Raw genomic sequence first — 13,345 nt, forward strand, 5'->3', positions numbered from 1 at the left:
GAGCAGAACCCACATCTACAACTAAGGCTCGATGAACTCTTGTGCACGTTTTCTAAGAGCAAACTGTACAAACACACAAACGCCAGAACACTGACACACAAGCCAAAATACACCCACGTGTTCGGGTCTTCTCCCGCGGCGCAAGTTCTTTGAAACTGAAGAGAGAAAAGTTGTCTTCGCATTGTTGTCTCGCACTTTCGGCACAATCTTATCGGCAGGGAAAAAAAAACTTAAACAAAAATTGTTGAAATAAGTTATCAAAAAGATGACAATCTTTTTTGGATTATGCGTCTTCTTGGCTTTATGCTTTGAAAGGGTTTATTTTGCGTTTCTAGACTGATCCCGCCCGTCGGAGCCTCTGTGGAAACTGCGACAAGTCTGAACCCGCTGTCGGAGAGGCGGGGCGGAGGCGTGACGCCATCGCCACGGGGCGGAGGCGACAGCTACCACTGGAGGCTCAGCGTGCTGCAAAGGTGGCCGCGGGCTTCACAGGCAGCGTGATTCCTTGTCGCCGTCCGTCTTCCGCAGGTGGTCCGCCCACGTCGAGTGCTGAGCGGAGATGGCAGACGATCTTGGAGACGAGTGGTGGGAGAATCAGCCGGCTGGAGCCGCCAGCAGCCCAGGTACCCTCTCTCTGCCCGCGCTTCTAAGGGGCCTCTCCCCGAGCCCTTCCGTGCGCCTCAGCCCCGGCCAGCTTCTGGCAGTCGCCGGGCTGCACCCGGCGGGGGCGCGCACAGCTGTAGGAGCGCCCCACCTTCGCTGGGGAAGTGGTGTGGGAGACTTTTTAACACGTGAAACAGACAGGTGTGAAATTAACTCAGATCTGCCTGCCAGTCAGGAAGGTCCCTTTTCTAAGCTGATTTTCTCTTCCATATTTCTTGAGAATGGGTAAGAAAACGGTTTTTGTGAAGAGAGACAATTTTGCGTAGTGGTTAAGGGTAACCCCAAAACTAGGTTCAGACTGCTTCAATTCAAATCGCGACTCCAGTACTCTACTGTTTGGTCTCCTTTTCCTTCCTTACTTGTGAAATAAGAATAACAATAATGGCCATTTCGTAAAGTTGTGAAGATTAAATGAAAACAATACAGTGCTGCACTTTAGCACTGTACTTGGCATCTAATATATGCACGGTAACTATAAGTTATTGTATTTCTTGTTATCATCTAGTTTGGAGCTGGAAAGGGACTTCAATAGAGGTCATCCCTTTGAACTCACTTATTTTACAGATGAGGAACATGACCTAAACATGTCAAGTAACTTGACAAGTTCACAAAACTAGCTGGATGGGAAACAAGACTGGAACTCAGTTAATCACACAATTTGAACACTTTTTACTATGCTGTGCTGTGTTTACCCACTCCTGATGCAGTGGACATTTTATCCCTAAGTAGAGTAGCATTAAGTAACTCCCCGCCTCAGGCTGGCCTTGAGCTTTTCAAGTTTCATCAAGTTTAATATGCAGTTGTTTTGTTTTGTTTTTTTTTTAATCATTCTTCAAGGTCTGCCTCTCTTCTCTACCAGATTGTATGATTTTTGCAGACAGGGGCAAAGTTGGATTCACATTTATGTCATCCACCGGGCCCCAGCACTTGATAGACACTTGATACATATTTGCTGCAAACAATCTTAAAATACTAGTTGTGAAACATTCCTTAAAAATAACAAACTTCAGGCCCTGTGAGGTGGCTCACATCTGTTATCCTAGTATTCTGGGAGGCCAAGACAGGAGGATCACTTGAGGTCAGGAGTTCAAGACCAGCCTGAGCAAGAGTGAGACCTGTCTCTACTAAAAATAGAAAAAATTAGTGGGGCATGGTGGTGGGCGCCTGTAGTCCCAGATACTTGGGAAACTGAGGCAGGAGTATCGCTTGAGGCCAGGAGTTTGAGGTTGCTATGAGTTAGGCTGATGCCCTGGCCTAAAACAAATACAAAAAACAAACAAACTTCAGTTGTTGTGTTGTTTCCAGAAGGGCAGCCTTCAGGTACAAACTAAGTAGATGTCATTTTTAGAAAGGTAGCCAATATAATAGTTCCTTGATTAAACTTCTTGATTCCTGTAGTCTTGCTTCTCACAAATATATTTCTATGCCTGAAGGCACAAATATTAGGTCATTAAATATGAAATGTCTGATTTCAAATCAAAAGTTTAGTTTGTTATATCTCAAACAAGAAGCAGTACAATTAATCAAAGTATGTGCCTAAACTATCAACACAGTTTTGCCATCCTAACGATAGCTTGCTTATACCGATAGCAAAGAAGCCTGGGAGCAAGTGGCAATGAAATCGTGAAGGTCATTTTCCACAGCTTGTTGAGAATTTCATATTTTTCCTTGCAAGAAGTGTGGTCCAAAGCCTGGAAGAAGTGGTAGTCAGTTGGTGCAAGGTCTGGTGAATACAGCGGGTGACAGAGAGTTTCCAAATCCAACTTCTGTAGCATTGTTTTTTGTGACATCTGATCTTTCAAGAGGATCGGCCTGTCTCTGTTGACCAATCTCAGCTGCTTAATCACAAGCATCCTCATCATTTCGTTCAGTTGGTTGCAGCAGACATCTGCTGTAATGGACTGACCAGGTTTCATGAAGCTGTAGTAGATAATACTAGCGCTGGACCACCAAACAGACACCATTACCTTTTTGTGATGAATATTCCATTTTGGACTATATTTGAGCACTTCATCTTTATCTAACCATTGTACCAATCACTTACAATTGTCAAAAACAATCCATTTTTCATCACATGTAATACAATGTAGAAATAGTTCATCTTATGTTGTGAAAGCAAAGAAAGGCAAGCTTAAACACAATTTCTCTTCTAATGCTTGTTTAATTCATGTGGTACCCATCTATCCAGCTTCTTTACCTTGCCCATTTGTTTCAAGTGGTCCAATATTGTTGGAATAGTAATGTCAAACCTTGCTGCTAATTCGCACATAAGTTGAGATGGATTTGCTTCCACTGCAGCTTTCAGTTCATCATTATCCACCTTGGTGTCAGGTCACCCATGTGGCTCATTTTGAAGATTAAAATCACCAAAACAGAACTTCTCAAACCATTGATGTACTGTGTGTTCGTTCATTAGCCACAACCTTCTCAAACACTCCGTTGGTATTTCAAGCTGTCTGCGCTGCATTGGTTCTATGATGGAACTCATATTAAAAAGTAACACAAATTTTTTGCTTATTCATGGTTTCACAAAAATTGCTCTAAAAAAAATTTGAAAGCTAATAACAAGCCAAAATGTGCGTTTGAAAGAATGAAGATGTACCTTCACACACTCATACACACACACACAACCAAGAAGTGTCAAAGCAAAATGTCAGAGATACCAACTGTCAAACTTGGTATTAATACTTAAGGAAATCGGGCATTCCATACTTAATAACCTAATATGTTTCTCTGCAGCCCTGTGTTGTTCTACATTTCCTTTCATAACTGTCTCCCCAACTCAGGTGTGAGAAGCTATATTTTATGGTATTATTCAAGGATAGAGACTATTTAAGAAATTGAATTCTTTTGAGTGGTGAAGGGGATCCTAATTCTTGGTTCTAGTCCTGTCTCTGTCTCTTACCAGCTATGTTACGCTCCAGTTAGTCATTCCTTGGAAGAAATGAAATCAACATGTATTGAGTATCTATTCTGTGCCAGATTTTTCATAAATACAAACTCATTTAATGCTCGTAACATTCTTAAATGGTAAGTGTTACCTTTGTTTCTATAGATGAAGAAACTGAGAAAAGTTAAATAATGTTCTTAGAAACACACATTGAAGAAGAGGTGTGGGAAGAGTTTAGTCAAGTGTGATTGGTTTTCTAAGTCACAGTTTTCCCACTATTACTATGTGGCTTCTCTGGGCCTCAGTATTGTGTATTTTGAGGGATCAAAATGAGGGGTCCTTAGAGATAATCTTTTTGAGGGTTTTACTAACTGACAGTTTTAAACATTGAATCTAGCAGAACTTTTAATTGCTACAGCCACCTTCAGCTAAGCTGCCAGAATTCCTATCAAGACAATGTGTTGGAGTCCCCAGTTCACCCTATTTCTTAAAGTTCCTTCTAGCTGTAAGACTAAGCTTTGAAAATTGCTGACATTAAATTTATCAGAGGGCTTTGCTTTGTTCATCACTTTTAAGCAAAGTAAGCATATAAGTTTCTTTGAAATCTGCTTGATTGTTTACTGGCAATTTGCCTAACTGCAGAGTGTATAATATTTCTAATTTAAAAGAAATCATAGCTGAACCAATTCAGATTTCCTGATTCTTCCTGTGTTAATGGGGAAAGATCAGTCTAAAATATGTGAGTTATGTTTTGTTTTGAAGGTCAAAGTAGAAAAAGCACCTCAAGTCAGAGAAAGGAAAGGTATTAATAGTTGTAATGATGCATTTATTCCTGTTATGGATTATGCTACTTGCCTGTAAAGATAGACATATTTCCCTGTCACCTGTTCCCAATTCACATTCATGGTAGCAAGGTGATGGAACATTTTCGTCACTTATTCAACAAATATTTGTTGATTGTACACAGTTTGTAACACTTCTCTAATGTGTCTAGCTATCTGCTTATTGTCTGACCATCTCAGAAACTGTACTATGTTTTGGCTGTTCTCATGTCTTAGATGTGGTATATAACTCAGAGATTTTGGGGGGGCTCTTTAAAACCTATCATTTTTGTACCGAGTCATGCATTGCACTGGAGCTCAACATGGGACCTGGCACTTGGTGTTTGGTGGGTGTTAGTGGAATGAATGCACGTATGCTAGCTGCTACAGGGTCTTGGTGATCATATATGTAGGTAGACATATAATTTCTCATCTAACCTAGATATTTTTGAAAGTGGAAGGCCATGCAGTTAAAATTTTGTAGGGACTATGTTGGTCCACCTGGGATGTCTGGTCACCCTATTGATGACATCATTGTTGGTGATTGGAGTCATGGCCCAGGATAAGATAGCTGGGAGTTGCCAGTGCTAAGGAACGTGCAGCCCAGTCTGCCCCAGGCATAAGGGCCCAGGAATCATCTTATGGCATCGAATGTTTCATTTTACTTATTTCCTTATTCCTTGCCTATCTTCAGAAACTATTTGAAGTGACTTAGAGTAAGCAATACATGCAGTAGAACCGTAATTTCAAAACATTAATGCTAAAGTGAGTAGATACATTGCCTGAGATTTTAATGTAGTTGACTGGTCTGGGTACTTTCTCAGTGTGAAGCTGAAAACTGAGACAATGTCAATCATAGCATGGATTTCATGAGTTAATGGAGCAGAGCCAAGAGATTCTGCAGTTGGAAGTAGTCACTGGATCATTTGCTCACTGAAGAGAACACTGATTGCTTTCCCTTTTTAGTCCAATGATATGCCTATTAAATTACCAAGTCAAGGGTCCAGTAGGCAGCTGAGTATGGGAGTCTGGAGCTCCAGGTCATGTCCAGGCTGGAAATACAGATTTAGGAATAACTGGCACACAGCTTACTTTTAAAGAAGATGTTCTTAGCAATCTGCAACTCTTAGCCCCCACATTTTTTTTGAGAAGGATTTTTCATATGCTTCCCTAGCTCATTCTGAGTCTTTGATGCCATCTTTACCAAGTATCTAACTAGAAACCTGAAGTGTTAAGACACTTCTGTGTACAGTGCCAGGAGACTACAGGTAATAACACCAGCTTGCATTTGTTGAGTACTTACTATGTAACAGATACTATTAATATTTTGATTGCTTTGTATGTACTAACTCATTTGATCTTCACAAGTACAGGATGAAGTAGTTACTGTTGTTGTCTTTATTTTATAAATGAGGAAATTGAGGCACTCGGAGGTTAAGTGATTTGTCCAGTGTCATTTAGTTGGTAAGTAGGGGAGGTGTGATTCATCTGTAGGCAATCGGAAACCAGGGTCTGTGCACTTACATTTCTCATAATTATTCTATCATCAATAGTAAGAGTCTCATCTCTAAAAGAATAATCCTTTATTTATTTAAAGAGACTCATGATTTATAAACCCCTCTGTTTATATATTATCATTGTTATTAAATTGTGTCTGTTAACCTTTAGTCTCCCAAAGTTTACTACTCTAAAGAACATTGCTTATTTGTATCTCTGAATGACCAGCTTTGTAATTGAGCTTTGCAAGTAACTCAAATCTGATCCTAGAACTCAAGGTTCACATACCTGAAGTCTTCACTTAGTTATTTAATAGGAATATCAGATGTAAACAAGACCCAACTATTGAATTATTCCTCAAATCTACTTTTTCTTTAGACTTTCCTATCTCAGTAAATTAAACCACCAGCTATTAAACTAAATTTCATTGACAAGGGCCTAACAGTGTCCTAATTTATTCATTTATTTCCTTCACCCCTCAAGTCTCATCTATCAATTCTGTTGTCTCTACTTCCAAAACATATCTTGGATCTTTCTTTGCATTTTTCTCATTTTTACCTCCATGGGAGTATACACGGTTATCCTTACTTACCTTCACTACTGCCATAAGCTCTCTCAGAGCTCTGAGTTTTCGTCTTGTCCCACACTCAACAGCCTTAATGATCCTTTTAAAAGATAATTCAGATCATACTCCTGCTTAGGCCCTTCAATAGCTTTCCCCTGGCACACAGAATGAAATTCAGGTTACTTACCATGGCTGGTAGTTGCCCCCTTCTCCTTTACGTCATCCCAGCCATACCAGCCTTCGTTCTGTTCCCCAAGAGGCTAAGCTTATACTGTCTGAGCCCTTTGCGTTAGCTGTTTCTTTTCCCTGCTGTGCTGTCCTTCTAATTTTCAGGTGGCTGGCCCTTTCTTACCATTAAGAACTCAGTTCAAACATCACCTACTCAGAGAGACACTTCCTGGTTAGCCAGTCTATAGAATAGCCACCCAGTTGCTCTATTACATTATCATCTTACCGTAATTCTCAGCAGAGCACTTACCACCAACTGTTATTTTCTTGTTAAATTATTACTTTCTCCCAGCACTAGAATGCAAGCTCCATGTGAGCAGGGAGTTTATCTTGTTCTTTGCTTTGTCCTTAGGGCCTAGAGTAGTGTCTGGGTACACTCATTCATTATTTGTTGGTTAAGTAATTGTTAATATTAATTGTTAGTATTTTATAGCCACATCTTGGAGACCTCAACCTAGAACCTTGATTTGTTGGAAGAGTTGTCAAAATCCTATCCAGGCTTTTGACAGATTTGGCAAATGCTGCTTTTCTCTTTTTAAAATTACATTAGCAGACCTTGTACAGCGGTGGTTTACTAACATCGTATTCTAACCGTATTTGGATTTAGTTTTTATAAATTATGATTTGAAAGGGTACAACAGACTCTTACTGTGTCAATGATTCTATAATTTTTACTGGTGACAGCTTTTATTACCTAGAATCAATGTGCTTATTCTTTTTGTTTGAGATTGCTGAAATGAGCATTTTAAGTATTTTTGTTGTTGTAATATCATTTTATGGTATCTCCTTCAAATTATGTTGTTTTGTCTATGCTGAATTCCTTCTGGAAGTGATGAAGTGGGGGAGCACCTTGGATCTTTTCTTTAAACCCAAATAACCAGGTTTGTCTTGTGGTTTGGTTTTGTGGGGTTTTTTTTTTTTTTTTTTTTCATTTTTTCACATCAAAGTTAGACCTTTACAGTATTAATTTTACATATAGGCAGTCATGCACTGTAGATATTGTAAAGCATTGCCTCTTCATATAAAATTCAGACTTGGAATATTTACAGTAGATGTTGATAACACAACAGAGAATCAACTTCAGGATATGTTTTTAAGATCATTTATTGGCCCTGTTTTAAACACTGTTACAGAATTGGAACAAACATAATCAGCTTACATTATAGTATTTATAAATTGATGTGGTTCAATCAAAATGCAAATAATATTAAGACAGATTTTGAAGGGGCAGGATGAATTTAAAAAGGCAAGAGGAAGGAAAGAGGAGGGAGAAAGCTACATTATTAGTCATTGTTCTGTACTTCAAGACTATAACTGATGGACTCTCAGGTAACCTTCATGGGCTAATTTTACTGCATATAATTTCATGATTCTTTGAAATGATTAAATGAATGGTTCTTGACAATAAATAATGAAAGTTCAAAGGTACAAATTTACAGATCTTTCTCAAAATCACATGTATAGTAGTTCCTGCTATAATTCCATTTCTACTCTCAGAATCAACAATAATACATTACATTATTTTGTAGCCCAAATCCTTTGATCTGTTCTTAATCTGACATTCTTTGGTTGAATGCTTTAGATTCATGCATAGAATTATACATTTTACTAAATATATCACAGTTTGAAATATAGTTTCCCCATTTTCATCAGCTTTCATAGAATTCTTAATTGAATTCTTAAATTGCTGGTATTGCTTTTAAAAATTAGTTGATTGAGTTCTTAAACACTTATCCTGAGTTCTTTGTAAGTATAGTTCATACTAGATCAGGAATCAGCAAACTATCTTTGTAAAAGTCCAGATGGTAATATATTTTAGGCTTTACAAGTCCAGTGGTCACAGTTGTAACTACTCAGCTCTGCTGTTGCATCATAAAAGCAGTCATAGAAAATAAATATGTAAACAAATGAAGGTGGTATTCTAATAAAACTTTATTTATTGACAGTGAAATTTGAATTTCATATAATTTTCATGTCACAAAATGGTCTTCTTTTGATTTTTTTTCAACACTTAGAAATGTAAAAAATATTCTTAGTTTGCAGGCCATGCAAAAACAGATAGTGGGCTGAATTTGGCCAACGGACCACAGTTTGCATACCCTGCCCCAGACTCATAGTTGGACCCTGAGTTGTATGTCGCATGGCTCCAGAAGAAGGAATTTGAAACATACCCCAGAGAGAATCATGTTTTACATTAGTTTGTCCATTACTCAGTCCATAATTATCAGTCATATATTAGAACAGATGCAACGCTGGTAAAATCAGATACTGGATTCTAAAAACATTACATGGAGATTAGTTCACAAATCACTGAAACCAAATAAATGAAGGGCTGGGAAAAGAATCCTGCATAAAAGTATCAAGTTTTTAAAGTTTTTGCTACAAATTGGATTTGTTTTCATTTACTTGGATTTTTAGCAGCTTACTTTTAAATATTGAAAGAACTGAAGTCACTCTAGAATTATTAGGACAGCATTTTTTATTTTCTTTGTTGTTCAGCAGGGCCACATTTCTGTAGAAACAGGATTATGCTTAGGAGGCAGGATTCTTTATATTACAGTTGTGTTATATATAGGTCAAATACCATTTTGTTGAACTCCAGATAGTATACCCAGTTTTTAGTTGCATTTGCATTTTTACTATATTACATATTGCTTGAAATAAACAAGTTTTTTGGCTGGTAATCCTTTTGTTAAAATAGAACTTTATTTTAAAGACCTTTGTCTTAAGGGGATTAGAACTGTATTACCATTTAAACATGAGTTTCTTCTGGTTGCCATAGAAGTGTTGGTAGTTTCCTACCCTTTTTTTAGTTCTTTGTACAATATCTTGTCCTTCTTTTCTTGCCTGCTCTCTAACTTATGCCAGGTTGTCATAAAAATACTTCAGGAAATCTGACATCAGAGAAAACAATTTTGAAATCTCTAATATACAATATATTTTGTGCTCCTTCTTAAAGTAAAACTTTCCCCGGGTACTTGGTTTTTCTGGGACTATTGTTGGTGCAAGCTGTTTTTCCTGTTTTATGCTTCTTTTCAATTTGTTTAGTATTCACTATGGGTGTTCTAGTGGGTTTTTTCACCATTAGCATAATTACCAATGTTGAATGTCACCTGGACATAACTGCTATCCCTAACTCTGTCATATACCATTGCCATTTCTTAGCATATTTTCTCACTGAAGTCTTTACTGAATGTCCCTTCTCTTCTCTCATCTTCTACTCACTCAAGGTTTACCAAATACCTGCTTTATAGCGCTAAGCACCCCACACATATGTGTATTATTTTTGGTGTCAGCTTCATCACCTTCTTTTGTAGTCCATTCCCTTCCACTATTCTCTTACCACTTTCCTTTAACTTAGACTTTTCCACTTCTGGCTTCTAATTCACTTGACCTCCCCACCTTCTTTCTCTGCCACTTGCCTGCTAGGACTGCTGCATATCATTTCTCTCTGTGCTGCCCAGGTCTCCGGCTCCTTTTCCTTCTTGAAATTGGATGGGCTTGGAGGTGTTTGTACGGTGGCATCAGTGCATTGAAGCAGGCTTAGCTAAGTGAGTACAGGGAATAGCAGTTCCTTTGCTCCCACTCTGCTGGCTCCATCACAGAACTGCCAGCTAAGCAGTGCTTAGCCACGAAGATTTCTTCTAAGGTCATGCCTCTAGTTTTTGGTGAAGGATCACAGAAAATGTTAGGTCATGCTCTTCATTGATTTTTTTTCCCCCCCTTGATTGAGGATTTTTGAAATGTAACTTGTTTTCTATGTCAAAAATGTCTTATTTGTCTTAAAATATCTTGTGTTACTCTGTCTACACTGAATTATAGGCACACCTTTCTCTTAATTCAATGAGAAAGTTTTCATTGTGATGAAAAGAATTACTTTAATTACTATCAGGGGACTATGTACAGCCTGATAGATGGCTGTTTGAATTCAGCCTTCTGTATAGTTGGGCATCCTCATAGGTTATCAGAACTGGAAGGGACCTGAAGAATTATTCTGCTTTCCTATTTTGCATATTGGAAACTCAGGGCTTAACCTGATGCATGCCAACCTCTGTGTCACATGGATGAAAAGCTAGGATTGGAATTTGAGTCTCCTGATCCCAAGCTTTCGTTGAATCAATTGGTTTTTCTATAGTGTTCATTCAGGAAAGAGATGTGAATAAAGAATGTCCCGTGAAGGCCGGGCATGGTGGCTCACACCTGTAATCCCAGTACTTTGGGAGGCCGAGGTGGGAGGATTGCTTGAGGCCAGGAGTTCTAGACCAGTCTGGGCAACATAGTGAGACCCTGTCTCTACAAAAATAAAATAAGAAAAATTAGCCAGGCATGGTGGTACATGCCTGTAGTCTCATTTCCTCAGGAGCTGAGGCAAGAGGATTGCTTGCATCCTGGAGTTTGAGGAAGTAGTGAGCTATGATTGTGCCACTGTACTCCAGCTTGGGCGACAGAGCCAGACCCCATCTCTGTAAAGAAAAAAAAAAAGTTCTATGAGATGATAAATTGTTGTCTTTTTTTTTAACACCTGTAACAGTGATTCGTATCTCCCTAGAAGATCTCAGTATTATTGACCTTTGATTCCCAAATGCCTTGATTGCTATAGAAAGAAGCAATACCAATCTAAAATGGTTTCTTACAAACCTAGCAATATGATTCTGAGGCCTGGTATATGCAGGAGGGGCAACCTACTGGAAAAATGGGACAGGAGACTAAGTGCCAGCGGTCAGGTATGCATACTACACCAGTGATCAGCAGGTGTGCCACACAATGGATATATTCATCTATTGCTCACTTTCATTATTCCTTTCCTCCTTGTTCCTAAGATTAACACTTTTTTTCTCACCATAAAGAAATCATAGTTTTAGGCCTTAAGTACGATTCTAATTGTCCTGCCATTTTGATGGAAATAATCTGACTTTCTTAAAGCAGAGTAGGAGTTTTTGCTAGCACAGTTTCATCTGTCAGTTTGCTGCTTTACCATTTCCTGGAGAAGTGGCCCTTCCTCTTTGGCCTTTACTAGTGGTAATTTTAGCTTTCCAGATATTTCTGTAGATGAATGTATCCAGGTGTATGACTTACTTTTTCCCTCCCATGTGGAGGCAAGTGTTGGAGGTGACAGTCTTTATGATGTGTAGCTTCCCACAGCCATTTTGGTAAGCAGGCTTATCCATAAGTCCCGGGGAGGCTTTAGCAGAAATAGTGATGCCTGTAGATTTTGGCTTAGGGATCTGTGTTGAGGTTCTCTGCTTGCGTAGCTCCTTGATCTTGAATTAAACAAAAGAACAAAAGATAGTTAAGGTGGAGAAGCAGACATTGTTCAGGACATGGAGTCAGTTTGGGGAATTTGGCTTTGAAAGCATTAGGTTCTGGGGACACATCAGATTAAAGATTGTCAGGTTGAAGAGAAAAACTTCAGCAAAGCAGTTCTGCCAACATGTATTGAACATATGCTGTGTATAAGGCCCTTGATAGTAGATAGTGGTAGATACGAAGATGGATAGGTTATGTCTCTTGCTTTTGAGTGATCACAGTTTAGTGTGAGACAAACAAGTAGTATCCCAAATTAATCTCAACAAAGAGCCATGAGATTGCCAGAGGAAGGTTAATCTCAACTGAGGTTGTCTGAGAGAGAGAGAGAGAGAGAGAGAGAACATACGTAATGAAGAAGGTAGCATTTGGCTTGGTCCTTTAAAGACTTTTAGGATTTCTAACAGCAGCAGTGAGGGAGTACTTTTGGTAACAGGATGAGAGAATGCTTTGGGCAAGGGCCCTGAAGTAGGAAAGTATCAGACACATTTGAGAAGTGGAGTGACTTCAAATTAGGTTGTACTGGTAAGGTAGGATGGGAATGTAGCCTGGGCCAAATAGGGGAAATTGTACCTGATTCTATGGACAGAGGTGGAGGTAGGGAGATAAAAGTAGGAAAGTGGGGTAGAGGTTGGGGGGAAGTACATTGTAGAGGTAGAATTGTATTAATATTTGTTCACTGATCAATATGTAAGGGGTGAGAGAAGAGTCACAGGTTGCATGATCAGGACTGAGAGGGAGTTTAGTGGAGTGTAAAGCAGTGAAGGATTGATTGAGTTCATACTTGCTTAGAAATATATTCTTGTTTTCATTTACTAAGGAAAAAATACTCTTAGATAAGAATGTTTGCTGGTAAAGAGATGGGAAGAGGGTCTCGGCTAACTGTAGATGTCCCATTATAATAATAATAAATTTCCCTTTGGTTGCATCATTCTTTCTTTGCTATGAGTTCATACATATAAATCTTTTTAAATAAATCTTAAAAATGCATTGTATTAATAGTTTTCATCATAGATTTCTAATACTGTTTTTATAGGAGCCCATCTTGTTTTTCATTCTATAGAAATTTATTTCCATATTTTTATCGTAGTGATAAAGTATAATCCTTTTACCTTTTCATGTACACATTCACTTTTTTAGATGTATGTAAGATTTTAATTTTATTTCAGTGTCCCAGAAATATAGTCTGATGTTATTGGGCTTCAGTACTGACTTCAGTTGAATACAGGTTTTTAACTCTTAACCATTGAACATTTAGTCAAAATGTATATTAGATATTAAATAAAATGAAATAGAATGTCCTATTCATTTTAGAATAGACTAGAATGAAAAACATCAGAATGCATTGCATGTAGTAAGGCTAAGTACTGTTTTGTG

The 13,345-nt window shown here is 38.4% G+C and overlaps 2 protein-coding genes across 4 annotated transcripts in view; one reads left to right on the top strand and one right to left on the bottom strand.

Annotated features, from left to right (window-relative positions):
* The first annotated feature begins 442 nt into the window (after nt 1-442).
* The window catches only part of CMSS1 (cms1 ribosomal small subunit homolog), a 341,998-nt gene continuing 329,095 nt past the window's right edge, over nt 443-13,345 (top strand). For both annotated transcript variants that reach the window (XM_069472534.1, XM_069472536.1), the window contains exon 1: nt 443-623. In XM_069472534.1, coding sequence (XP_069328635.1) covers nt 560-623 — 64 coding nt within the window. In that variant the 5' untranslated portion in view covers nt 443-559. The remainder of the gene's footprint in view (nt 624-13,345) is intronic.
* FILIP1L (filamin A interacting protein 1 like) overlaps nt 11,737-13,345 on the bottom strand; it is a 270,742-nt gene continuing 269,133 nt past the window's right edge. The window contains exon 5 of one of the 2 annotated variants that reach the window (XM_069472530.1): nt 11,737-11,925. In XM_069472530.1, coding sequence (XP_069328631.1) covers nt 11,737-11,925 — 189 coding nt within the window. The remainder of the gene's footprint in view (nt 11,926-13,345) is intronic. The other variant, XM_069472533.1, reaches the window with a different exon arrangement.

Source organism: Eulemur rufifrons, chromosome 7 (genome assembly GCF_041146395.1).
Source record: "Eulemur rufifrons isolate Redbay chromosome 7, OSU_ERuf_1, whole genome shotgun sequence".
NCBI lineage: Eukaryota > Metazoa > Chordata > Mammalia > Primates > Lemuridae > Eulemur > Eulemur rufifrons.